The sequence below is a fragment of the Phascolarctos cinereus genome, unplaced genomic scaffold, assembly GCF_003287225.1.
Source record: "Phascolarctos cinereus isolate Bilbo 61053 unplaced genomic scaffold, phaCin_HiC Scaffold_4;HRSCAF=312, whole genome shotgun sequence".
NCBI lineage: Eukaryota > Metazoa > Chordata > Mammalia > Diprotodontia > Phascolarctidae > Phascolarctos > Phascolarctos cinereus.
The window spans coordinates 712162939-712188513 of NW_027555847.1; the positions used below are offsets into that span (position 1 = coordinate 712162939).

The window sequence follows — 25575 nt, forward strand, 5'->3', positions numbered from 1 at the left end:
CCATGTCTGTGTCTATCCGTCTCCAACATCATGTGGCCAGTGCCCACTCCCACTCCATTACCATTCTCATCCCCATCACCACCATGATGATCATTCCAGTTGGTATCCCCATTTTGACTACCCATCATTCCACTTCCTATCCCCACTGTCCCAGTTCTCATCCCAATGCCCACTCCCATCATATCAGTTTCCATCTCCATCTCAGTATGTCAGTTATCATACTCATCCCCATCACCACCATTGTCATCCCAGTCCCCATCCCCATTCTTATGCCTAGCATCTCAGTTCCCATCCTCATTCCATCACTTCCAATTTCCATTTCCTTCATCCCAGTTCCCCATCCCCATCCCACCCACATCATCCCCCTTAACCATCCCCCCTGTCAATATCACATCACCATCATCACCAACATCATAAACTGATATTTATTGAGCACCTCCCCACATTGTCCCAGGCACTGTGCAGAACATACAGAAGTCACAGTCCTTGCCCGCTGAAGTTTCCTGGCTCTTGAGCAAAGGCATCAGCTGTGCTCATACTATGTTGGCAGGTGGACACTGGGACATGGGATTGGTACCAGCAGGGCCAGGCTGGGCCCTGGGCTGGGAAGATTTTCTGAGACCTCCATGGAGGGCACAGCTACCCTGCCCTCTAGCCATGAACTTCCTTCCTGAGCTAGAGAAGAGCAAATAAATAATGGAATGAGAGTCTGACCAGGGCTGGGGCAGGGGTGGGAAGTGCCTCCCTGTAGGTGACTGGGGGGACAAGGTGTCCCTTCTCCACTGGCTACACTATACTGACCTGTATAACTCCATGGGAGTGAAAGGAGGCTGAGGGTGGCCTCTTCCAGGACCAAAGGGGCTGGGAGCCTTTCATCTCTGACCTCTACTTAAAACCATTCACCTTCTTCTCCTTGCCTGACCTTACCTGCTGTGCCGAGGGTCTAGTGGGAGTGTGAACATGGGTCAGGGTTCATAAGCGAACAAGAAAGGGTCATCGGCTCATCGGGTTTACAGCTGGAAGGGCCTCAGAGGTCATTTAGCCCACGACAGAACAAGAACCTGAGGATGGGAAATGACTTGCCCAAGGTCAAACAGATAGAAAATGCCAGAGCCAGGAAGCAAACTCGCATTCCCCAAATCCAACTTTCTTTCCACTGTACCATGGCCCCCAGCTGGCTCTGCCAGAGATGATACTACTCAATGCTGACACACCCCCTCCTTCCAATGCAGGGCATGGCTGGACCTCTCTTCATCTGGGCATCTTTGGCGTCAACAAAAGGCTTATTCAGGGCCAGGAAACTCAGGAAGCCACCAGTGGGAGCTTCCCTTGGAAATGCTGGTGAACCCTGGGCTGGCCAAGAGGCAAACAATCCAGGGGAAAAGCTAGGGCTAGCAGGAGCCAACAGATTAGGCTCATGGCCTTTCCACGCCAACCAGCCACCACAGATGCTTGAGTTTCTGGCTGGGCGCCCCCCTCAAGGCTCCCAGGGCCCCGCTAGAGAGGGGCATCTTCTGTCCTCCAGTGATGAGGGTAGCTCTGTCTCTGAGCAGGGGCAGAAGAAGTGCCCACATGATCCAGGGGCACTACCACATCCTCCGACTGGGCATTCTTGTTCAGCTCAACAACCCGCGGCACCACTATGGACCAGCGATCTGTAGGAGGAACACACACAGAGTCAGGGCTCACTGGAATGGGGAGAAGAAGGGGAGCTCTGCAAAAAGGAAAATGCAGGGGTCTGCAGAGGATCATGGGGGACGCAGGGAAGAAGGGTGGAGAAAGGCTAGGCTAGATGCCAGAGGTCGGCAAAGTTGTTTGCTCATAGGCTCACAGGATGTTAGAATTTGAAGACGCAGAATGTAACTATAAGAGCACAAAATGTGAGAACCCTGAACTTGGAATATCAGAGTTGGAAGGGCCCTTAGAACTTAGAATGTTAGAACACAGAATGTTGGAGCTAGAAAGGACCTCAGAGCGTGAAATGTTAGAACACAGAATGTTATAGCTGGATGATACCTTAGAACACAGGGTGTCAAGGCTTAGAACTTAGAAAGTTAAAACACAGAATGTCAGAGTTGGGAAGTCCCTTAGAACAGGGGATGTCAGAGCTGGGAGGGGCCTTAGAACAGGGAATGTCAGAGCTGGGAGGGGCCTTAGAACAGGGAATGTCAGAGCTGGGAGGGGCTTTAGAACAGAGGATGTCAGGGCTAAGATGGGTCTTAGAATTAAGAATGTGATGCTCTAGGCCAGGGGTTCTTCCCCACTTTTGTCCCAGACTCCTTTGCCAGAGTCTGGTAAAGCCTATGTCCCTCTTCTCAGCATGTTTTTAAATGAACAAAATAGAATACAGAGGATTAGTCAGTGAAAATAATGATGCCATTTTCCCCACCTAGTTCCCTGAAATCTATCCATGAACTGCTTGAGGGGAAGGTCTGTGAACCCCAAGTTAAGAACCCCTGATCTAGCCCCCTTTCCAGAGATAAAAAGCCAATGGCCAGAGAGGGGGCAGAACTGTCCAAGTCAGTGAGACAGGGAAGCCCAGAATTCCAGACTTTGGGACTTGCCCCTACACCAGGAAATCAAGTCAAAATAAGTCCTCCTTCTCTTCCTTCCTTCCCAGCCCTCATCTCCTCTCTTCTCCTGTCTCTTCCTCGTTCCCTCCTCTACTCACCCCGGCGGAGGCGTCCCACAGTGTGCGAGAAGCCGTAGTACTGGTATGTATCATTCTTGCCTGGATCCTCATTAATGATGCCCAGATTTTGGTTCCAATGAGACCAATTCACTTCATCAACCCTAGGAGGACAGAACAGAATGAAAGAGTGGAGATCTATTTGTCTTTCCTCCCTCCACATTCCATCCGAAAGCAACTTCCTCCTTCCCTAGGGCCAATGCCCAACTTGGACAATTCTTCCCAAGATCCCATTGAAAGAGCATGTTAAGGTTTGCAAGGCACTTTACAAATAATATCTCATTTGATCCTAACCACAGCCTTGGGAGGTTGGGACTGTTATTAGCTTCATTTTACAGATGAGGAAACTGAAGGAGAGAGATGTAAAATGACTAGCCAAGGGTTACACAACTAGGCTGCATTTGAACTCGGGTCTTCCTGACTCCAGGTCTGATGCTCTGTCCACCACACCACCTAGCTGCCTCCCAACAGATGTTTACTGATTGTTTAATAAATGTGTATTGATTGATTGAAGAAAGTCCTAACGGAATGGGGGAGGCCCTATACAAGCAAAGTATGTATAAACCAGATATAAGCGGTGGACTGTTTCGGGGTAGTCTCAGGGGGCAGGCTTTGGAATCGAGGGGGAAGAACATAAGGCTTCTTTCAGGTGAGACTTGGAGGCAGAGATGAGGAGGGGAGGGTGTTCCTGGCATGGGGCACAGGCAGTGAAAACACTTGGAGCTGAGAGATGGAGCCTCATACTTACAGAATTGTATTTAAGGGTATCACAGGGCACGTGGGGAGGAATAAGGTATAGGAAGACTGGATAGATCTGGGCAGGGGAGGGATTGGCAGGAAGGGGCAGTATGAAGGACTTTCAAGAGGCAAAGCTGGGCTCTGACCCAGAGGGCTAGTCTTAGAGCAGAAAGGGTCCTTGGGGCCCACCTTCCTCACTTCACAGACAAGGAAACCGAAGCCCAGAGAGTGGTGACTTGCCCACACAAGGAGTAAGCGAGTGAGATGAGATGGGAAGCACAGGCCTCTGACTCCAATCTTTCCACTAGGCTACACTTTCACTCTGCCTCTTCTAGGTTCCCTACTCCCAGCTGAGAGGTGGTGGACCACAGGGACAACCTGGGGAGTATGGGGTCAAACATAAGTGATGCATTGATTTCTTTGGCTTGTTTCTCTGTTATAAGGGAGGGTTCTGTTGGTGGTGGTGGAGGGGGGACGTCACTGACATGAAGGCCTTTCCTGAGCCTCACTAAAGCTGATGCTGCCCTGCCCAAAATGACCCAGTATCCCTTTGGAATGTATATGAGGTCTCCCTCAGCAGCTAGCCCAGGGCCTGGCACACAGAGGAGCTTAGTACATGCACTGATTGATCATTCTGACGGAAGTGAAAAAGGAAAAAACACCAACACATTTAAAAAGGAAAAGAAAAAAAACATGGTCAAATACTAATGCAGAGAGCAAAATTTTTTAAAAATATTTTTCCAGATCCACTTGGAAAAGTCTGCTGAAGCCTATGCCCCCCCTTCTCATGTTTTTAAATGCATAAAATAAAATGTATAAGATTACAAAGGACAAGAAATGTCAGTGAAAAAAAGGTATAATTTGTAATAAACTACACTAGTGATCAGGTGGGGCAGCTGGAGGGTGCAGTGGTGGTGCACCAGGCCTGGAGTCAGAAGACCTGAGTTCAAAACCAGCCCCAGACACTTACTAGCTGTGTGACCCTAGGCAAGTCATTTCACTCTGTTTGCCTCAGTTTCCTCATCTGTCAAATGAGCTGGAGAAGAAAATGGCAAACTACTCCAGTATATTTGCCAAGGAAACCCCAAATAGGGTCATGAAGAGTCAGATATGACTGAAATGACTAATCAACAATAAAAGTGATGAGGTGGGTCTGCCTGCCTCAACTCTCTCCCCCCTCCAACCCATCCTCCATTGAGCCATGGAAGTGACTCTCCTAACCCACAGGTCTGACGATATCACTCCCCTGCTTGATACACTCCAGTGGCCTCCAGAATCAAATATAAAAAGTCCTGGCATTCAAAGCCCTTCACAACCTAGACCCCTTCACCATTTCCAGTCTTCTTACACCTCACTCCCCACCATATTCTCTTCAATCCAGTGACACAGGCCTCCTGGCCGGTCCACAAGCAAGACCCGCCATCTTTCAGTGCTGGGCATTCTCTCCGGCTGTCCCCCATGCCTGGAATGCTCTCTCTCCTGTCTCTACCACCTGGCTTCCATGAAGTCCTGGCCAAAATCCCATTTCTTACAGGAAGCCTTCCCCACCCTCTCTTAATCCTAGGGCCTCCTCCCTGGTAATTATCTCCTATTTATCTGTTTGTCCAGAGGTGTTGGCATGCGATCTCCCCCATTAGATTGTAAGCTCCTCGAGGGCAGGAAGTGATTTGTTTGTTTTTGGCCCCTATCTCTACCTCCAGTGCTTAGCTCAGCGCCTGGCACAAAGTAGGCGCTTAATAAATGTTGACTGATTCACAGAACAAGTCACTTGAGCTTCATGGTACATCATGGGATGAGAGTCTTGAGAGTTAGAAGGGACAAAGTCATGAAGCTCCATGCCTTTTTGGGAGCCTAGAAGGTTGAAGAGAAAGGATTCCATCAACTATGCAGACTTCAAAACTTTTTATGCTGCAGGGAATGTAAACCCCTGGGGATGGGAGACGACTCTCACAAGGTGGTGAGACCGCTACCTTGGAGCTTACCCTGAAGACGATGGGGCAGGGAGGACAGCAAGCCAGTAGAAAGTAGAAATGGATAGAAAGCGTCATGGTGACCTGGCCCAGGCATGTGCAATGCCTAATGAGAAGAGCAGTTACCTGAAACACCACCGCCGGTCTGGCGTGCCGTCTGAGCTCTTGCCCACAGTGACCATCTCCCCAGAGCGGAACGCCTTCCTCACAAACACCGGGAAAGAACGCTCAATGTCCAAGATGGTGGTGGCCCACTTTGGGGTGGAGAGGAAGAAGGAGAGACAAAAGGAACCATCAGCCATTGTTTCCTCCATCTTTATCGCCCCCGGCTTCAGTATGCTTAGTTAAGCCGGCCCTTCACCTGGGTACTACCAGCACCACACTTGGAAGAAACAAATCAAGGCCAGAAAGAAATGAAAGGGAGGTTCCATAAGACGTCCACACCTCCTGCTTGGTCCCAGTGAGCAAGGATCATAGGATTTATAGCCATAAGAGCCTTTAACTGAGAGAATGTTGGCCTCAGAGGCCTTTAGAACACAGAGCCAGAATGTCAGAGCTAGAAGGAGCCTCAGAACATAGAACAGAGAATATTAGTAGAGCCCTTCGAGCCTAGAACCCAGAACTATGGATGTGGAAGGGACTTTAGGACACAGAATGTAGAATACAAGAGCTGGAAGAGGCCTAAACAGAAGATGTCAGAACTGGAAGTCATCTTAGAAGACAGAATGGTAGAACTGGGAAGTGAGTGGCTGGGGTGGCCCTAGAAACCAGGTCTGTAGAATCCTAGGCTCTCCCATCTACCCTTAGAGATGGTATCTCTAAAATGCTCTCCAACTACACCACATTTCTCTTCCCTTTCCTAGGCTCAGGGCAGTATCCCAGGCACTGGATCATGATTCCCAGGGCCAAATCTCCAGACTCCAGGCCCAGCTCTTCAACCTCCCCAGACTCAGATCTTTAGACTCTCAAGACCCATCTCCCCAAACTTTTCTTTTTTTTGGGGGGGGTGGCTAGGCAATGGGGTTGAGTGACTTGCCCAGGGTCACACAGCTAGTGAGTGTTATGTGTCTGAGTCCGGATTTGAACTCAGGTCCTCCTGAGTCCAGGGCCGGTGCTCTATCCACTGTGCCACCTGGCTGCCCCTCCCCAAACCTTCAAGGCCCGTCTCTCCTGATGCCCAGGTTCTGGACCTCCACCTCCCCAACCCCAGGTCTCCAGACTGTCAGCCTGGATCTCCTGACTCCCAAGGCCCACAGCCCAGGCTCTGATAGCTCTCCCTACCTGCAGCTTCCAGATATGCTTGCTCTCCTTGGATACCTGGCCCACCGTCTCCCCCATAAGGGCAATCAACATGTTCAGGAGCAGCACAAAGGTGAGGATGATGTAAGTCACCAGCAGGATGATAAAGACCACAGGGTACTTGGCACTGCTCAGCATCTCCAGATCGCCCATGCCGATGGTCAGCTTGAAGAGGTCCAGGAGGAAGGTGCTGAAGGTCTGGCTGTCCCGGCAGGACGGGTAGCTGGGCACTGTGCAGTTGGAATGGTCCTCGTTGCAGACGGCACTGTTGGAGCATGGGTTCAGCAGCGAGACCAGAGCTGGGGGGGCATGAGCAGGAGCCAGTGACTGAAGGCTCCAGGGACCTTCTGGGTCATTCTCAGGGGTCCCTGGAGTCCTGAATGCCCAGAATTCCCAGGCGGGAGGAGACCAGCCCAGCCCCAAGCCCTTGGCTTCTAACTAAAATTCTCTAGCCAGCCAAAAGGGACAATTGAACTGGGCAGCATATAACTGGATGCCACTTTACAGATTTAGAACTGGAACGGACCTTAGAGGTCATTCAGTTCAGTCCCAACATGACAGCACGTAGGGCTTGGAATCAGGAAGACTGAGACATTTACTGTGTAACTTTAGAAAGTCACCGAGCTTCAATTTTCTCATCAGTAAAATAAGGGAGTTAAGACTCAGCGACCCTTGAGGTCCCTTATCTCCGAAGCTATGACCCCACGACATCCAGATTACAGACTATAAATCACTTTACAGATGAGGAAATTGAGGCAGATGACTTGCCCAGGGACAAAAGACAGTAAACGGGCAGAGCTAGAATTTGAAATTCAGCCCCCGTTCCATCGCACCATGCCACCTGGAAGGTGAGCCAGTCTCCAAAGAACTCCCCTCTGGCTCCACGTGGTCCCCATCCTCCAAATCACACCTAGTAACCCAGAGCTTACCTGAAGCATAGCCAATCATGAAGAGGAGATAGACGAGCAGGAAACGGAAAAGGTCTTTGAACAGAATCTGAGATGCACGGCCAGGATGTGAAGGGAAAGAAAGGAAACACAGTTTGCCCCCCTTTCCCCAATTGTGTGCTTCTCCTACACCGCCCCCATTCAATGAGTTACTCTGTGACAGATAATAAGAATTATTATTAAGTTATTATTATCAGACTCATTTGGAGATTGGGGAAACCGAGGCTCACACAAGGGAAGTGGCTGGTTCAGGGCCACATAGCTAGGAAATGTCTGAGGAGGGATTCGAACCCAGACTTCCCTGGCTCCCCATCGAACGTTCTAACCACCCCACCAGCTAGCTGCTACATGGGCGTGCAGGCCCGGCTCCCGGCCCACCTTCTGGATCATGATGCTGTATGTTCCCGTCAGCTTCAGCCCCCGAGTGAAGTAGAGGGCATTCATCCAATCCAACCCAGAACCAAGGCGAAGACCATGACTGCCAGGTAGGCTTCGACCCCCGCCAGGTACAGTCCAGCAGAGACAATCACTAGCACCGAGTAAATAAAGCTGGGGGGGAAAGTGGATGGAACAGGGTTACAGGGGGAGCCTGGCTGAGAGCCACAGGGAGCCTCTGCCTGGGGTACTCTCCTGAGCCCCGGAAATGGACCACTCATAGAATTAAGAGTGGAAGAGGGCTTGGAGATCTCTGAGTCCGGCTCCCTCTCTTGGGGGGAAACTGAGGCTCGGGGGGGTGGAATTTACTTGCCTAAGGTCACACTAGCCAATCAAAGCTGGGGTTTGAACCCAGGTCCTCTACCCAAGGCTAGGGTGCCAACCTATATATTGTGTGTCCTTACCATAGTTCTCTGGGTATCCAGGTATCTGTGGTATTCCTCCCTTTAGGGGATTACTCATATTCCTACACGTTCCCTGCTTGCTCACCAGAATGCAGTGGAAGGCAGTGAGGGAGATTGAATAGGAGGCATCCATGACCTTACAGAAATCATAATATGAGCTGCTATTCCTATAGGGGTCACTAGGTGGCACCATAGTGCATAGAGCACTGGGGCTGAACAACCCGACATCCTCAGACACTGATTAGCTATGTGACCTCGGGCAAGTCACTTCGCTCCCTTTGCCTAAGTTTCCTCATCTTTAAAATGGGCTGGAGAAGGAAACAGCAAACCACTCCAGTATCTCTGCCAAGAAAACCCCAAATGGAGTCACAAAGTGTCAGACTGAAAAATGACGAGACAACAATTTCTATAGGCCTTGCAGGTTTGCAAAAGGTCTTAAATTTGAGCCTCACTGAACCTCTGATGCAGCCCAGAAATGTTATTAGCGTCCCCCATTTTAGCACTGCAGAGTCAGCAAAGGCCACAGGTGGGGTGTGAACCCACGTCCTCTTGACCCGAGTCCAGAGCTCAAGTGGTCACACCACACTGACTCAAAAGAAGGCAAACACAAAATCCAGAGACATTAGGTCACATGGTGCCTGGAGCGCTGGACCTGGGAGTCAGGAAGACCTGACTAACACACTTACTGGCTGAGTGCCACCCCAGGCAAGTCGCCTAACCTCTCAGTGCCTCAGTTTCCTCATCTGTAAAACAGGGAGTATAAAAGCACCCAACTACCAGGGTTATTGTGAGGATCAAATGAGGTAATATACATAAAATGCTTTGTAAAACCTTAAACAGGTATAGAAATACTAGTCATCTTCATCATCATCCTTATCCAGTGGTCTTTCTCAGTTACACGACACACAATTAACCCAAAAAAGCAATCAGTAAGCATTTTTCTTTGCATCCTTAGGGCTTGGCACATATTAAGTTCTTGATAAATGCTGATGGGCTCGTACATGTAAATTATATATACATACAATGTAAATAGAAAGATCAATGAATGGCACTTCCTGCCCTCAAAAGGCCTACATTCTATTGGTGGAGGCCACAAGTCCTCATAGCTACGGTACAGATGGTCAGAAGGGGAGTCTCAGACCCTGCAGGATCCTAACACAAAGCATTCTCCCGTTCTTCTGTTTCTTTTTGTCTTGGTATCCCCAGTGCCCTGCACATAGTAGGGTTAGCTGGACTGAACTAGATCAAAGGACAATGTATTTTGTCTAGTGGAGTGAAATGTATTTCATCCTAATTCTCTGGAAATTGGAAAACCATGTACAACAGTGAACATGGTAAGTCTCTGTCAACCAGAATATTGGATTAACCAGTTTTCCCTATCCATGCTGGAAAATGGAAATCGTTGTACTCCCAAGGATGTCCATCCTGGAACTTACTAAAGCAGTTGAAAGGAGCCGTCAACAAATAAAGAATTCACCCCCGGGCACTTCTTCATGAAAAGGTCTTTAATCTGTGGAGGGGAGATGAAGTCAGTTAGTCAACAAGGATTAATTAAGAGCCTACCAGGTGTCAAGCACTTACTAGCTATGTGACCCTGGGCAAGTCACTTAATCTTGTCTGCCTCAGTTTCCTTATCTGTAAAATGAACTGGAGAAGGAAACAGCAAACCACTCCAATATCTCTGCCAAGCAAACCCCAAACCAGGTCATGAAGAGTCAGACATGGTTGAACAAAAACAAATGTGCCAGGTACCGTGCTAAGTGCCGGGGTCATGGAAGGGACTTTAGAGGCCAGAAATCTAACCTCCTCATTTTATAGATGAGGTAAGTGAAGCCCACAGAGGTCAAGAGAGGTTAAGTTCCCCAGGGTCATATAGCTGGTATTTAAGAACCCAGGTCTTCCTGACTCCAATCCAGTGTTCTATCTGCCATGCCATGTTTGAGTATAGATGGGGAAGAGGTAGAAGGAAAAGTAAGAGAGAGTTGGAAACAAGGAAAAACACAGAATTTCAGAAGTGTAGGTTGGCCACCTACAGTTGAAGGTCTCCACCAGTGGGAAACCCATTATCTTTTACAAATATCTTAATGGAGAGAACCTCATGGTTCAACCCATCCCTGAAAAAGAGTCCCTCCTCCCTCAAGCATTCCCAACAAGTGGGCAACCAGCTTTGGTCAGAAGACCTCTAGTGGGGTCTTGTATTTCTGCAGGCAGCCAATTCTCCCATGCAGTTCCTGCTGGTAGTCACCTTCCCCTATGTGTAGCCTATATGTGCTTTCATGGCTCCTGGTTCTTCCCTCTTGGGCCAAGCAGAACAAAGCTGGCCCTTCTGCAGTGCGACAGTCTTTCAAATATGAGAGGAGAGCTACTACATTGCCCCTTAAGAAAAAGACAAATGAGGAAGGGAAGAAAGAAGAACAGGAGAAAACGAAGGGAAGAGAAGAAATGGATGGGAGGGAGAGGAAGGGAGGGAAAAGGAAGAGGAGAAGGAGAGGAAGAGGAGAAGGGCTATGGAAGAAGGAGAACTAAAGAAGTGTGGGAGATGAAAGAGAAAATAAAAAGGGGAGAATGGAAGGAGGTCAAGGAACAGGATGGGGAGAAGGAAGCAGGAGACGAAGAGAGAAATGTGGAGAAAGGGGAAATTGGAGAGAGATGAGTGAGGGGGGAGAACTTTGCACTCACACTAGAGAGAAAGAATATGACTCCAGTGGAAAGGGTGATGATCTCTCCGGCAAGCCGCAAGTAGTCCACAGTTGTGCGGTACGGGTACGGGGGCTGGGGAGGGCAGCAGAAAGGCAGACCTATAATCAGACAGCTGCCCTGGCAGATGCTCCCATGGCCTCCAGGGCTTCCCTTCCATCATTCCAAGCCTCCGTTGCATGTGCCCTCACTACCCTGGGGTCTCTGCACCTTGGGCTGCCCCAGGCTAGCTTCTTGGGCAGAGCCAAGGCTAGTTGGAAAAGACCAGAGGTTTCATCCACGTGAGAGTGACCTCTTCCAACACCAATGGCATCCATTCCAGCTTTCGTGAGTCCCTGAAGAACTCCATAAGCTTGGTCGGCCAACAGGATTGGGAGCTAGCTGCCCCTGCAGCCCCTGAACTCACCGTGCCCTCCAGGGGCTGGTGGTAGGCGGTGAGGGTAAAGATGATCATGGCGCACAGATAAGAGACGACACTGATGTAGAAGGAGACTGCTCCAAACTTTCGCCACTTGTCCCGAAGCAGCTCATTGATTGGCTCCACAGCCAGCATCTCATGGCGGTTCTGGGGAGGGGAGGATGGAAGAATCAGGGAAAGGGTGGGGCCCTGAGCCAGGCCAGTTACAGTGTTCTTGTGCTCATTCAGACCCAGGGGCCTTCCCCATCTGGCAGGCCCTTCCCTAAAGCACTCCGGAGATCTGGGTTGCGACAAGGAGCGAGTCTACACTCCCTTGTCTGCCCTTCAAGGCCCAACTCCATCTGTCTTCCAGTCCTCTCCTACACATCCAGACGCTCCAGCCAAAGTGGAATTCTCCATGGCACCCTACTACTCCTCAGACCCTCCTCCCTCCATTCCTTTGCTGATCTAATCCCTGGCCCGTGGAACATCCTCTCCTTTCCTTCTCCTTTCCCTCTCTCCAGCTGCTGCCACCCTTCAAGACCAAGCCGAAGTCTCCCATTTTCCATGAGTCAGGAATACCTCCTCCATGAATTAATCAACAAGCATCTATTAAGCTCCTCTTGCATGCCAGACGTTGTTCTAAGCACTGGGGATACAAGGAAAAGCAAAACAACCCCTGCCCTCAAGGGGATCACATTCTAATGAGCCAAGTACTGCTGGAGACACCTTCTAGTCCATGTTTCAGGTAGCTAACCCTGAAAATATCAGAGCTGAAGCCCAGACAGGCCCTTCTGGGTTCTTGGACAGAGCAGGTTCATAGAATTCAGAGCAAGAAAGGACCTTGGAGACTTTCTAACCCTCATCTTGATAAGAAGCCTGAGGACTGGAGAGGAGAAAGGACTCACCCAAGGTCACACAACTAATGTGTGGCAAGGCCACGATCCCATATCCAAGAGCCCCTGCTCCCTTCTCCCAGGCCCCAACCCCATCCCAAAGCTGCCCCACTGGGCCAGCAGGGCCTCACCTCAATCTTGCTGTTATATACAAGGATCTCCAGAACTGAGGTTTCCTCCCCACAGGTGTCCAGCGAGGACAGGTCATAGAGAGATGAATACACAGGCCCATACGCCCAGTCCTTGAATTTGCGGGACAGATGTCTCGCCTCCTCGTCCGTCACCTCCCGGCGGATAATGTGCTGGAAAATCTGGAAGTGGGGGGAGATGTCTCCTGGGGACACTGAGGAATCAGTGACCGGAAACTCTTGCTCACCCTTCCCCTTCCCACCCCTGCCAAACCCATCTGTATTAGATACAAGGGAGTTTGTGCAGTTTGTGGAGGCCTAACAGGACACTGGATTCCCCCACGTGAGCAGCGGTAGCAGGAATCACTTTGATTACTTAATTATGACAAGATTATCTTAATAGTACATGGCTCCTAGAGCCTCGTGATGTTACTGACAATATTAGCTCAAAGTGGTAGAGCATTTAAATACTTTAAGTAACACCAACACCACTACAGAATGTCAGAACTGGAAGGGAGTCTAGAACAGGGAATGTCAGAGCTGGGAGGGGCCTGAGAACAGGGGATGTCAGAGCTGGGAGGAGCCTGAGAACAGGGGATGTCAGCGCTGGGAGGGGCCTCGAACAGGGGATGTCAGGGCTGGGAGGGGCCTGAGAACAGGGGATGTCAGAGCTGGGAGGGGCCTTAGAACAGGGGATGTCAGGGCTGGGAGGGGCCTCAGAACAGGGGATGTCAGGGCTGGGAAGGGCCTTAGAACATAGACATACATAAAATGTCAGATCCAAAAAAGACCTTACAACACGTATACCTTTTCACTGAGATTTCCTCTATCCTGCAGTCTAACCCCAGGTTGCTGGGGGTAAGGGCTATTAGTCCTCCTTTACAGAGGAGGAATGTGAAGCCCAGGAAGGTCCTGGATTAACAGTTTAGATTAGAAGAGTGGCCTCTGCAGCCCATCTGGTCTATGCTTCATTACAGATAAGGAAACTGAGGGCCAAATGACTTGCCCAAGGCCACTGAAATAGTAAGTAGGCAGGATCCTCAGCCAGGCCCTTTGATTCTACAGCCAGAATTTCTGCAGTGGCCTTTGCTGCTTCCACAGGTCTGCTGAGGACCCTTTCCACCAAACTGAAAAATGGAAAGGATCGGGGTGAAGGTGAGAGGCTAGGAAAGAGAAGGGATTAAAGGATTCTACTGGGAAGTCAGAGGAGTGAGTGGGTCTGTCAGAGAATGGTTTTGGCCTGTTGAGAGTGGAGAGGCAAGGGGCAGCTAGGTGTCCCAGTGGATAGAGCACTGGCCCTGGAGTCAGGAGGACCTGAGTTCAAATGCAGCCTCAGATCAAACACTTGACACTCACTAGCTATGTGACCCTGGGCAAGTCACTTAACCCCAATTGCCTGGAAAAAAAAAGTAGAGAGGCAAGAGGGGAAGGGAAGCCTGTTTGGAATGCCGAAGGTACAGGGTTTAGGATGGCACCTTTTAAGAGTCACAGAGTTTGATAGAATACCAAGGAATCCCTGGGTTCAAATCCAACCTCAGATATTTACTAGCTGAATGACTTTAAGCAGCTCACTTCCCAGCTATGGGCCTCAGTTTCCTCATCTGTAAAAGTGGCCTCTAAGGTCCCTTCTAGCTCTGAACCCATGATCCTGCAACAATCCTGAAACCTAAAGGGGTCTGGAACCCTATGGATTAAAAGGACACCAAGCCTTTTGGTGACAGTGGGGAGATCCTGGCACTATGAAGTGCCCCATGCCTGCTCCTTGCTTAGGTAGGAACTGGTGGACCCAGAGATCCTGTGGCTAAGCAGTAAGAGCCCTGAGCTGGGAGTCAGAAGGCCTGGGGTCTGGTCCTGGCTCCGCCACTCACTTGCCACGTGACCTTGGACCAGTTACTGGCCCCTTCCAAGCGTCAGTTTGGCAAATGAAGATGTTGGACCAGTCTGTGAACTTGTTTGTTTAACGTTTTGATAAATGTATCTCAATATAATTAGTTTGTAATCTTATGTGTTTATTTTATGCACTTAAAACATTATTCTGAGGGGACCATAGGCTTTATCAGTCTGCCAAAAGAGTCCCCCCAAAATGGTTAAGAACCCCTGAAATAAGCTGTGTGACCCTGGGCAAGTAACTTAACCCCGACTGCCTTGACAAAAAAAAAAAAGAACCCCTGAAATAGATTTTCACAAAGGTTCCTTCCAGTTATAAATCTGTGATCCTAAGGATTCCTGGGATCAGGATTCCACCCTCTTCATCCTCTCTTTCCCCTTCTTTCTTTCAGAATAGTAATCATGTCAATACCATCATTGCCTCTGAAAACCTCATGTCAATGGCCTGCCCTATTATTCCACTCACTGATGAAGGGCAGTGTTGCCTGGTGGGCAGTGTGCTGGACCTGGAGTCAGGAAGACCTTGATTTGAATCTCAAACATTTATTACTTATGTGACCCTGGACAAGTCATTAAAAAAAAACCACTTTTCTGTGTCTCAGTTTCCTCATCTGGACAAGGGAAGGGGTGGACTCAGTAGCTTCTAAAGTCCCTTCTGGCTCTAAATTTATGATTCTATGGTACATCCTTGTGATTTCCCAAACTAAAATTCCCTTCCCCGGCCGTCACACCCAATATGTGCTGTCTTCCACTACTAGAATGTAAGTTACCTGAGAGTAGGGGCTTGTCTCACTTTTGTATTGTGTCCCCGACATTTAGCACAGTGTTTGACATGTAGTGTTTAATAAATGCTTATTCATTCATTCATTCATTCATTCATTCATTCATCTAACCATCCATCCATCCATCCATCCATCCATCCATCATTCATTCATTCATTCATTCATTCATTCATTCATCCATCCATCCATCCATCCATCCATCCATCCATCCATCCATCCATCCATCCATCCATCTGTCCCTGGAAGCTTAGGGGAAAGGGTGTAGGTCATTTTATTAAGGTTCATTGGTTGACTTTTGGGAACAGCTCGGTTGAAATGAGGCAGCTCAGACTACTAGGAAGAACCAGCAGGTGGCAGCATTGAACAGATACACTAGTATAGCTATATACATAAAGGAAGATAGATATAGAGATACAAATGTATCATTGTATATGGGCACATAGAATGCTAGAGCTGGGAGGAGCCTTAGAACAGACCATGTCAGAGCTGGGAGGGGCCTCAGAACAGGGGATGTCAGAGCTCAGAGGGGCATTAGAACAGAGAATGTTAGAGCTGGGAGGGGCCTCGGAACAAGGGATGTTAGAGCTGGGAGGGGCTTTAGAACAGAACATCAGAGTTAGGACAATGTTAAAGCTGAAATAGACTTTATAATCACAAAACTAGTAAATGTCTGGGGCTAGATTTGAACTCAGGTCTTCCTGACTTCAGATCCAGCCCTCTATCCACTGCACCATCTAGAAGCTGTATGATGTAGTCATATGGGTTCTCCACCTGTGACTTACCCACATATTACGTTCACATCTTTTTTATTTCTGAATATATTCCCCACTCCCTTACCCAATGAACCACCCACTGTAACAAAGACCAAAAAGACATGCACACACACATATACATATATACATACATGTACACATATGCATGTACATATGTATATGTATGTGTATATACCCTTACACCTGTAGGTGAAGTCTATCCCATGTGTATATGATGAAGGAAAATCTTCGATTGTCACTTAAGTTGCTATGCTGCTTGGTTTAATGACTGCTTGGCCCGTCTGTGTTCTCTGGTTGGCAGGCAAAAGCCAACACCTTGGTAGGGGCTTCTGAGCCAGGGTTTTGAGTGGCTGCTGACCCAAAGAATGCCCTGAGCATTTGCGGGTTAGCTTTCTGTTAGGTGGGACCCCAGGGCATTCAATACTGTCCATCACATGCCTACTCACCCCAATCTTGCCTGTCTTGGCAGCCATCATCAGTGGTGAAAGGCCATCATTATTGAGCACAGCCTCCAGGTTGCTCTCGGAGAAGAGTTTGGCGCACTTGATGAGCAGGAGATCGTACATCTTGGTGACGAACTTGGTGTTCTCTCGTGTGTTGTCAGCAATCGCGACCAGAGCATGCAGGACCGTGTTGCCCCGAGAGTCCTGGCGCCGCATGTCCGCCTTCTTGTGAGGGTTCTCCGTCAGGTAGTTCACAATGTGGGGCTGGTTGGTACAGGCAGCCAGGGACAAGGGCAGCTCACCTGACGGGGGAGGGAAGAGCAATGATTTGTGTCTGGGATGAGGGATATGAGTGGGGTGGGACATGTCTCAGTCTGGCTGAGTGTCCCTCCAATCCTGCCCCTCTCCCGCCTCTTCCGCAACTGGCCTCTTTCTTTACCAAAGTAGAAGTAGCCACCCTCATCTTTGGGCTGGAAAAAACGCCCACGAGCCTGCGCGTGGACATCAGCGCCTTGGGCCACCAGGAGCTCCACGTAGTGTTTGCAGCGGCGTTCGATGGCAATGTGCAGGGCTGTCTGACCTAGAACCAATGGGGATGTCACCAAGAAGCCCAGGACTTCAGCATCCCCCCATCTTCCCTTCCTTCCCACCCCCACAACAGGGAACTGCAGACCCTAAGAGTCCAGAGGAAGGGACCCTACAGGTCCAACCTCCCACCCAATGCAGGAAGCCCCTGTATGGTGACTCAGTGGCACATGGCCATCCAGACTTTGCCTGAATCCCTCCATTGATGGGAAGCTCACTACTCTGAACACCCTCCAGTTGTATCCTTGAACAGTTCTAATATTTTAGAAAGCAATCCTCTCATTGTATATATACTGTCAGACTCAGTCGTTGTTAATTTTTTTTGTTGTTAATTTAATGTTGTTAAGTGTTGGTTAATTTTTGCTAAATTTTTTTCCCTTTCTTTTTTTAGTTTCTGTCACAGCGGATGGTTCACTGGGTAAGGGAGTGGGGAATATATTCAGAAATAAAAGATGTGAACATAATAGATAGAAAGATAGCCATTTTGGGGGCAGCGAGGTGGCACAGTGGATAGAGTACTGGCCTTGGATTCAGGATGACCTGAGTTCAAATCCGGTCTCAGACACATAACACTTACTAGCTGTGTGACCCTGGGCAAAGTCATTTACCCCATTGCCTAGCTAAAAAAATAAAATTTAAAATTAAAAAGAAAAAAGAAAAAAAGAAAGATAGCCATTTTTAATAAGTGCTACCTTATTTTGGACTGAAACCCACCTCTCTACACTATTCATCCACCTATTCATTCACGCACCCAACACGCATATTTATTAAGCATGTAGTATGCATCAGGCGCTGTCCTGGGTACTGGGGGTTTATATTTCCCATTCTTTTCCAGACTCCTGCATGTTCCCAGTGTGTGATGTCAGGGTGGGGAGGGGGCCTGGCCTGCACCTCTTTGGCACAGGGCTCCCAAGGTGGCAAGCCCCAGAGACAAGCCAGCGGCCGTGGTACTGGACAAATTCTACTCACCCACATTGTAGGATCATAGATTTGGATCTGGAAGGGGCCTTGGAGGTCAGCTAGTCTGTACCCCTCGTCCAACAGATATGGAAACTGAGTCCCAAAGAGGTTAAGTGATTTACCTCAGGTCATATAGCGAGGGAGCAGCTAAGCCAAAACCAAAACATAGACCTTTGAACCATAAATCACACCTTTCTGGACCAAAGTACCTTAGGACCCACCTGGTCCCTGGCCACCACTCCCTTCTCTATGTGGTCTCCCTCTACTGAAATATAACCTTCTCAAAGAAAAGGCCTATCTTTGCTTTTCTATCTGTGCCCTCATCACTTAGCATCACACTTGGTGCCAAGTGTTTAATTTCTTAATTAAAATAAATGTTTTTTCATTAATTCATTCAGTCATGCAAATTTTTGCTGCCTCTTTGAATTGGATGGATTCACTTTCTTTGCCCTTTCAACCTATTCCTTTCCCCTCCTTTGAGATCCAGGAAGTGAGAAGAGCTTGGTTTCAGGGTAACCCAGAAAGTTTAGGGAGATAAATGATCAAAGGAATTGGTACGTTGCCCCCAGCCCTTCCCTCCATACCCAACTGGAGGGTCCCTACCTCGGTAGTAGACATCTCGGAAGGGCGAGTTAATGAATTCCCGCATGTTGCCAGTGCGTTCAGCGATGTCCAGGAGCACTGGGATGGTGTCATTGCGTCCACCGCTCAGGTTCAACAGGGCCTTAGGCAGACACGTCTTCCCTGTGGAAGGTTCTGGAAAGGTAGAAGGGACCGAGGCCAGGCAGATGAGCAGATGTCCAGAAGTTCCTGCCTCACTGCCCCAGAGCTGGTGGGGTTGAATGGAATGGTTGAATGGAATAAACCTCATGGGAGGAGGGAAAGGAGATCTAGAATCAAGGTCCAACTCTGCCCCTCACTGGCTGTAGGCCCTTCAGCAAACAGTCCACCTGTTGGAATGCTCCTACCAACGGGGCTGAGGATGCCTGCCCAGCCAACCTTACCAAAGGGAGTTAAGTGCTTTGGAAAGGAAATGGTACACAAACATGGGTATTAATTATCAGGGATAAATGGAAAGAGCTCTGCTTTGGGAGTCAAGAGGCCTGAGTTCTAGTTCAGAGAATTAGCATCACAGATAGAAGAGACTTCAGAGATCGTCTCGTCCAACCCATACCCAAACAAGAATTTCCACTAGAAAATACCCAACAATTGGTCATCTAGCTTCAACTTAAGACCGCCAGGAAGGAGAACCCACCACTGCCCAAGGCATCCCATTCTACTTTGGAGCAGCTCTGTGTGTGTGTGTGTGTGTGTGTGTGTGTGTGTGTGTGTGTGTGTTCTGACAGCAAACCTAAATCTGCCTTTTTACAACAACTATCACTGGTTGCTCCTGGCTCTGCCCTCTAGGGCCAAGCTGAGCCTCAGTTTCTAAGAAGGGTAGGCACTGCCCAGGGATTGCTGAACTAGGGAGAACTGTGGGAGAGGGGGGCCAAAGGCAGCAAAAAGCAGGGAGGGGAAGAAAGAAGGAAAGGTCCAGCCTAGAAAGCCTGGCTAGGAGTCAGCAGCCTCAAGCTTCGGGTCTCACTCCTGCTCTCATCACGTAGCCCCTTCCCACAGCTCACCCCGAAACTCCTCGTCTGTCAGGCGCTTCTTTTGGGTGAGGAGGAAGGACAGCAGCCCGTCCAGGTCAGCAGTGGATCCCCGGGACACGATGTCAAAAAGAATGGGCCGGTTGAAGACTTTGAGGATGGGGGGTGGATCAGGAGCTGGGGCTTTGGGACTCTGGGGCTCCTTCCTAGAAGGGGAAAATGCAGGGTTTTCTGAGCGCCTACAGAAGATGTCAGGGGGTCTCACTGCTGCCACACACAGAGACTCCACCAACTTTGGCCTCCACAACAGGTGGTCTGCCCAGGGTGATCTGAGTGAACAGCCAGAGAGGAAGGGATGGGGGGAAGGAGAGAAAAATAGGAGGAGATCTAAGTGGAAAGATGAGGTAGGGTGGAACTGACAAAGAGACCAAGATGAAGATGGAGAGATGAAGAAAGACTGATAAAGAGATACAAAGAGACACAGGAAGAGGAGAGGAAGAAAGGAGGGAGGAGGAAGAGAGAAAAGGAAGGAGAGAGAATGACAGAGAGAGAGAGAAAGAGAGAGAGAGAGAGAGAGAGAGAGAGAGAGAGAGAGAGAGAAAGAGAGAGAGAGAGAGAGAGAGAGAGAGAGAGAGAGAGAGAGAGAGAGAAAGAGAGAGAGAGAGAGAGAGAGAGAGAGGAGGGGGAACAGCACAGAAAGAGAGAAGGAGAGACAGAAAGCTGGAGAGACAGACCTAAGTCACTCACAGAAATCATCATTTGGAGTTGGGAGACCCAGATTCTGATCCCAGTTCCACTACTTACTGACTGTGTCACCATGGACAACTAAGTTCACTTCTCTAAGCCTCAGTTTCTTTATCTGTAAAATGGAAATAAATCCACTTACCCTACCACAACCCAGGATTAGTATCACTGAAATGGAGAGAGTATACCAGGCTGCATTGGCAGAAGCACAAGATTTGGTTCAAGAATCCCAGCTCTGTGGGACCTTGGACAAGTTACTCCCCCTCTTTGGGCCTCAGTTTACTTCTCTGTAAAATGGGGGAGTTGGACTAGATGGCTTCTGGAATCTCCTCCCACTAGAGGATTGTGATGATCTTATAGAAAGCACAAGAGAGACAGCGGGCAGAAGAAGAGAGAGTCAGACAGGGAGAGGCAGCCCAAGAGCTGGGAAGGGAAGAAGATGGGAAAAAGGGAAGGGAGGGAGGAAGGAAGGAAGGAAGGAAGGAAGGAAGGAAGGAAGGAAGGAAGGAAGGAAGGAAGGAAGGAAGGAAGGAAGGAAGGAAGGAAGGAAGGAAGGAAGGAAGGAAGGGAGGAAGGGAGGAAGGAAGGGAGGGAAGGGGAGGGAGGGGAGGGGAGGGAAGGGAAGGAAGGGAAGGAAGGGAAGGGAAGGGAAGGGAAGGGAAGGGAAGGGAAGGGAAGGGAGGGAAGCGAAGGGAAGGGGAAGGGAAGGGAGGGAAGGGGAGGAAGGGAGGGGAGGGAAGGGAAGGAAGGGGAGGGAAGGGGAGGGAGGGGAGGGGAGGGAAGGGAAGGGAAGGGGAGGGAAGGGAGGGAGCTTGATTCCTGCTTGCTGTGTGCCAGGTACTATGCTAAGCTCTGGGGAAACAAGGAAAAATCACCACTCAGAGTTTACACTCTAAGAAGGGAGACAACAGGTCTAAAGACAGGGACGCACTCACAAAGTAGATACAAGGCAAAGACTGAAGCCAGTGAAGAGGCAGGAGAGAGTCTGAGATGGAGTGACTTAGGAAAGGGAATAAAAATGCAGAAAGAAAGAACTGAAGATGGGGAGGAGAGAGAGAGAGAAATAGATACAGCACTATAGAGACAGTGGCAAAAAGAATCCCCATTTTTTCGTGCGGTAGAATGTAAGCTCCTTGAAGGCAGGGGTTGCCTCCTTTTCGTCTTTGCATCTCACTGTGCCAGTGTGCAGTAGGTGCTTAATAAATGCTTGTTGCTTGGTTTGATCTCCTAAGTTTGGTGCTGCAAGTATCATTGCCTCCATTTTTACAGGTGAGGAAATGGTTCAGTAAGGACTTGACTGTCAGCGGGGGAATCAAGGTCCAAGGCTAGGCAGAATCACCCCTGACTACCCTCAGGGATAAAGCAGACTGGGCTGGGGGGTCCTGGTATTATTATGCACGCACGCGCGCGCGCGCACACACACGCACATGCACGTGCACACACGCACACGCACACACACATGCACACACGCGCACACACGCACACACACAGAAAAACAAGCATACGCATGCAAACACATAAGTGCACTCTTATGCAGAAATATAGACACAAACATGTACACACAAATGTACACATAAACACAAACACAAATAAATATCTACCCACACCACACATACATATAAACACACAAGTACACACATAGAAATACACAATATACATAGAAATCCATGTAAACACACACATAAACACACAATTATACACAAACACATACATATCTACCTACACACATATACACAATATACATATAAATACAAGTACACACAAAAGATATATAAACATGTGCATAGATACACACATATGTAAACATACACATACACATGAATACATGCAGATGTGTGTATATACCTGTATACATAAACATACGTATATTAATGCACATAAATGTATGCCTACACACATAAATATACACATACATAGACATGCATACACACATGTAAATACACACATAGATGCACACATATATACCTTCACACAAATACACACAGACACAGACATGCTCAGAATGATGACCAGCAGCTGGGCAAGTAGGAAAGCTAGGCCACCTAGGTATGTTTCTCCCATGAGTGGCCCGGGCCCCACTTTCCAAACCTAGCTGCACACATCACACACGTTTCCCCCCCCTCCCCACCCCACCCGCCAACAAGCTCTGGGCCTGCCCCCAGCCCCGCCTCCACTGGCCCAGCTAGGAAGGCAGCCTAGTGTGGAAGCAGCAGGAACAGCCCCAAGCCACCTGTGCACTGGTTCCCAGAAAGCAGCGAGGCAGAGCCGGCCTTGGCCAGACAGATACAAAATGGGCTCCTTGTCGGCCAGGAAGCAGGGAGCCAGAAGACAAGGGTGCAAGCTCCTGCTTCCCTCCTGCGTGACCTTGGGCAAGCGGCCTGCCCTCTCTGGGCCTCAGTTTCTCCCTCTGTCAAATGACAAACTAGGGGATCTCAAAGGTGTCTCCCAGCTCTGAATCTGGCAAGATGGAGGAATGTGGTGGCCCCTAGGCTCACAAGGACAGCAGAGAAGGCCAGCCCTGCTCCCCGCCCCCAAATCACAGACTCGGGGGTCTTAAGCTCATCCCAACAGGCATCCTCAGCAAACGCGGCTCTTGATCACCCTCTTCCCCACACCCACTTTTCCCTTCCCCAGGGGTTCTCCTGGCCTGAACCAAGTGGCCCCTACCCCAGGGGCATTCCTGGAGAGCAGGAAAGCACAATGTGTGTGTGTGTGTGTGTGTGTGTGTGTGTGTGTGTGTGTGTGTGTGTTTGTGTCTGTGTCTGTGTGTCTCTGTGTGTCTATGTATGTGTGTGTGTATCTGTGTCTACGTGTGTGTGTATGTGTGTCTCTTTGTGTGTCTGTGTCTGTGTCTGTGTGTCTCTGTGTGTCTATGTATGTGTGTCTGTATCTACGTGTGTGTGTCTGTGTCTACGTGTGTGTGTCTCTGTGTGTCTCTATGTGTGTGTGTGTGAAGCCCAAGCATCGAGCCAGCCCCCATCCCACAAAGAAGGAAGAGCTGGGATACTGAGGGAGGGAAGGGTTCAAACATGCAAATCATAAGCAGCGTCTACAGGGCCAGACACCATGTGGTTATATATGTAAATGATATGCAAATCAGACGTGGAATGTTGTGCCCCTGTGTCGGCAGCTCCCATAAATGAGCCTGGTGGGACTGAAGGACCCAGGACTGAGGGGTCAGGAGACCTGGGTTCCAGGCCCAGCTTTGTGACTTGCCTGTGACCTTGGCCAAGTCCTCTCAGTAAGCCTAAGCTTTTTAGCTGGGGCTTTTTGTTGGGTTTTTTTTTAACTTTTAAAATAAAAGGACTGGACTAATAGAGGCCCTTCACTGATTCTAACTGCAGTGTTCCCTCTGCTAAAACCCAAGGCCCCTCCCAGCTCTGAGGCCCCTCCCAGCCCTGACATCCCCCGTCCTGAGGCCCCTCCCAGCCCTGACATCCCCCGTTCTGAGGCCCCTCCCAGCCCTGACATCCCCCGTTCTGAGGGCCCTCCCAGCCCTGACATCCCCCGTTCTGAGGTCTCTCCCAGCCCTGACATCCCCCGTTCTGAGGTCCCTCCCAGCCCTGACATCCCCTGTTCTGAGGGCCCTCCCAGCTCTGACATCCCCTGTTCTGAGGCCCCTCCCAGCCCTAATAGTCTATATTCTACGTTCTAATGGCCCTTCTGGCTGTGAAAGTCTGTAAGTCTTTGTGAAGCTGCCAGCTACAGAGACCAGCTGAGGGCCAGGCCCTCTTGCCTCTCCCAGGCCCCAGAAGCACACAGGTCTCATTCAGGTTGGCGGCAGACCTGGACAGGGTGGGCAGCAGGCAGCCAGGAGGTGCCAGGGGGAGCTCACAAAGCCAAGCCTGTTCTTGGTGATGGGAAGGCCATCCCTAGAAAGCCACATAGCAGTCATTAGGGCTGGGTGGGTTCGGGGGGAGCCAAGAAAACAACATGAAGAAGGGGGCCCAGGGCACCTCTCAGCGCTAACCCACCAGCTTCCCGGCAGCCAGCCAGGCTCTAGGTGCCAGCTCCTTCCCAAGGTCAGCCCCTCAGAGAGCCATGGCCCGACAGAGCAGGAGAGGGGTGCTCCTGCCTCAGGTCAGCAGTTGGGCCTTCCAGTGGGCCAGCGACTCCCCCATCCAAGCAATATCTGGGAAGTCATGAAAACATGTCCCTGCCTTTTCCCAATCTCCCCAGATGCTTGAGCCTCCCCCACTCAGACCACCTTCCGCTTATACTTGATATCTCTTCTATTATTTACACCTTGTCTCCCCCATTAGAACATAAGCTCCTGGAGGGCAGGAGCTGGTTTTGATTTTCTTGGTATACCTAGGATTCAGCATAGAGCCTGGTATAGTATACAGCAAGCCTTTAATAAATGCTTGTTGCTCAGGAATGGAGGGAGGGGCTTGGGGGAGGAGCCCCAGGAAGATGGGGTCACTGCATCCCAGAGTCCAGGGAATGGGAGGTGGAGGAGGACGGAAAAGCTGCAGGTGGGAAGGAAAGCTTAGGGAGGACTTGATTTTATATTTTATCCTGAAGGTGACAGGGAGCTCCTGGAGTTTATTTAATAAGGGGGTGAGAAGGGATGACATGTTCAGACCTGAGCTTCAGGAAAATCACTTGGTAGCCAAGTGTAAGATGGCAGGAGGGATAGTAGGGAGACTTGAGGCAGGCAGACCAAGCAGTAGTATTGCAATAGAGAAGGAAGGAAGGAAGGAAGGAAGGAAGGAAGGAAGGAAGGAAGGAAGGAAGGAAGGAAGGAAGGAAGGAAGGAAGGAAGGAAGGAAGGAAGGAAGGAAGGAAGGAAGGAAGGAAGAAAGGAGGAAGGAAGGAAGGAGGGAGGAAGACCCCACCCACCCACAAGGTCCTTTCCACTTTTAAATCTATGATACACTTTCAATATCTCTGTCTCCAAGGACCCAAGTCCTTATAACCATTTCTCAAGCCCCAATTCTGAAACCTCAGTCCCCATGAAATAGCTGAAAAATGTATTTAAAGTGTAAAGGACAGAGTGTATTACTCCCCTTCTTGGGATGCTTTGACCACAGAGAAAGAACAATGCTTCATCCAAAGAAATTATTATCAAATGGTTAAAATTTCAGGTAGTATAATGGGGAGAAGGACCCTGAATGAAGAGGCCTTTCAGGAACTCCCCAAATCTCATCTACTCTGCTGTTTCCTCATGTTCTCCTCATTCCCATGATCACAGCATCAATACCTCACACAC

At 49.5% G+C, this 25575-nt stretch overlaps 1 protein-coding gene across 1 annotated transcript in view; it reads right to left on the reverse strand.

Annotated features, from left to right (window-relative positions):
* Positions 1-404: 404 nt before the first annotated feature.
* Positions 405-25575, reverse strand: part of TRPV4 (transient receptor potential cation channel subfamily V member 4) — a 65674-nt gene continuing 40503 nt past the window's right edge. The window contains 15 exon segments of the mRNA XM_020980083.2: positions 405-1655; positions 2672-2793; positions 5524-5651; positions 6679-6995; positions 7626-7692; positions 8022-8090; positions 8093-8192; positions 9919-9992; positions 11162-11254; positions 11586-11744; positions 12604-12783; positions 16489-16787; positions 16925-17065; positions 18634-18786; positions 19653-19825. Coding sequence (XP_020835742.1) covers positions 1498-1655; positions 2672-2793; positions 5524-5651; positions 6679-6995; positions 7626-7692; positions 8022-8090; positions 8093-8192; positions 9919-9992; positions 11162-11254; positions 11586-11744; positions 12604-12783; positions 16489-16787; positions 16925-17065; positions 18634-18786; positions 19653-19825 — 2233 coding nt within the window. The 3' untranslated portion in view covers positions 405-1497.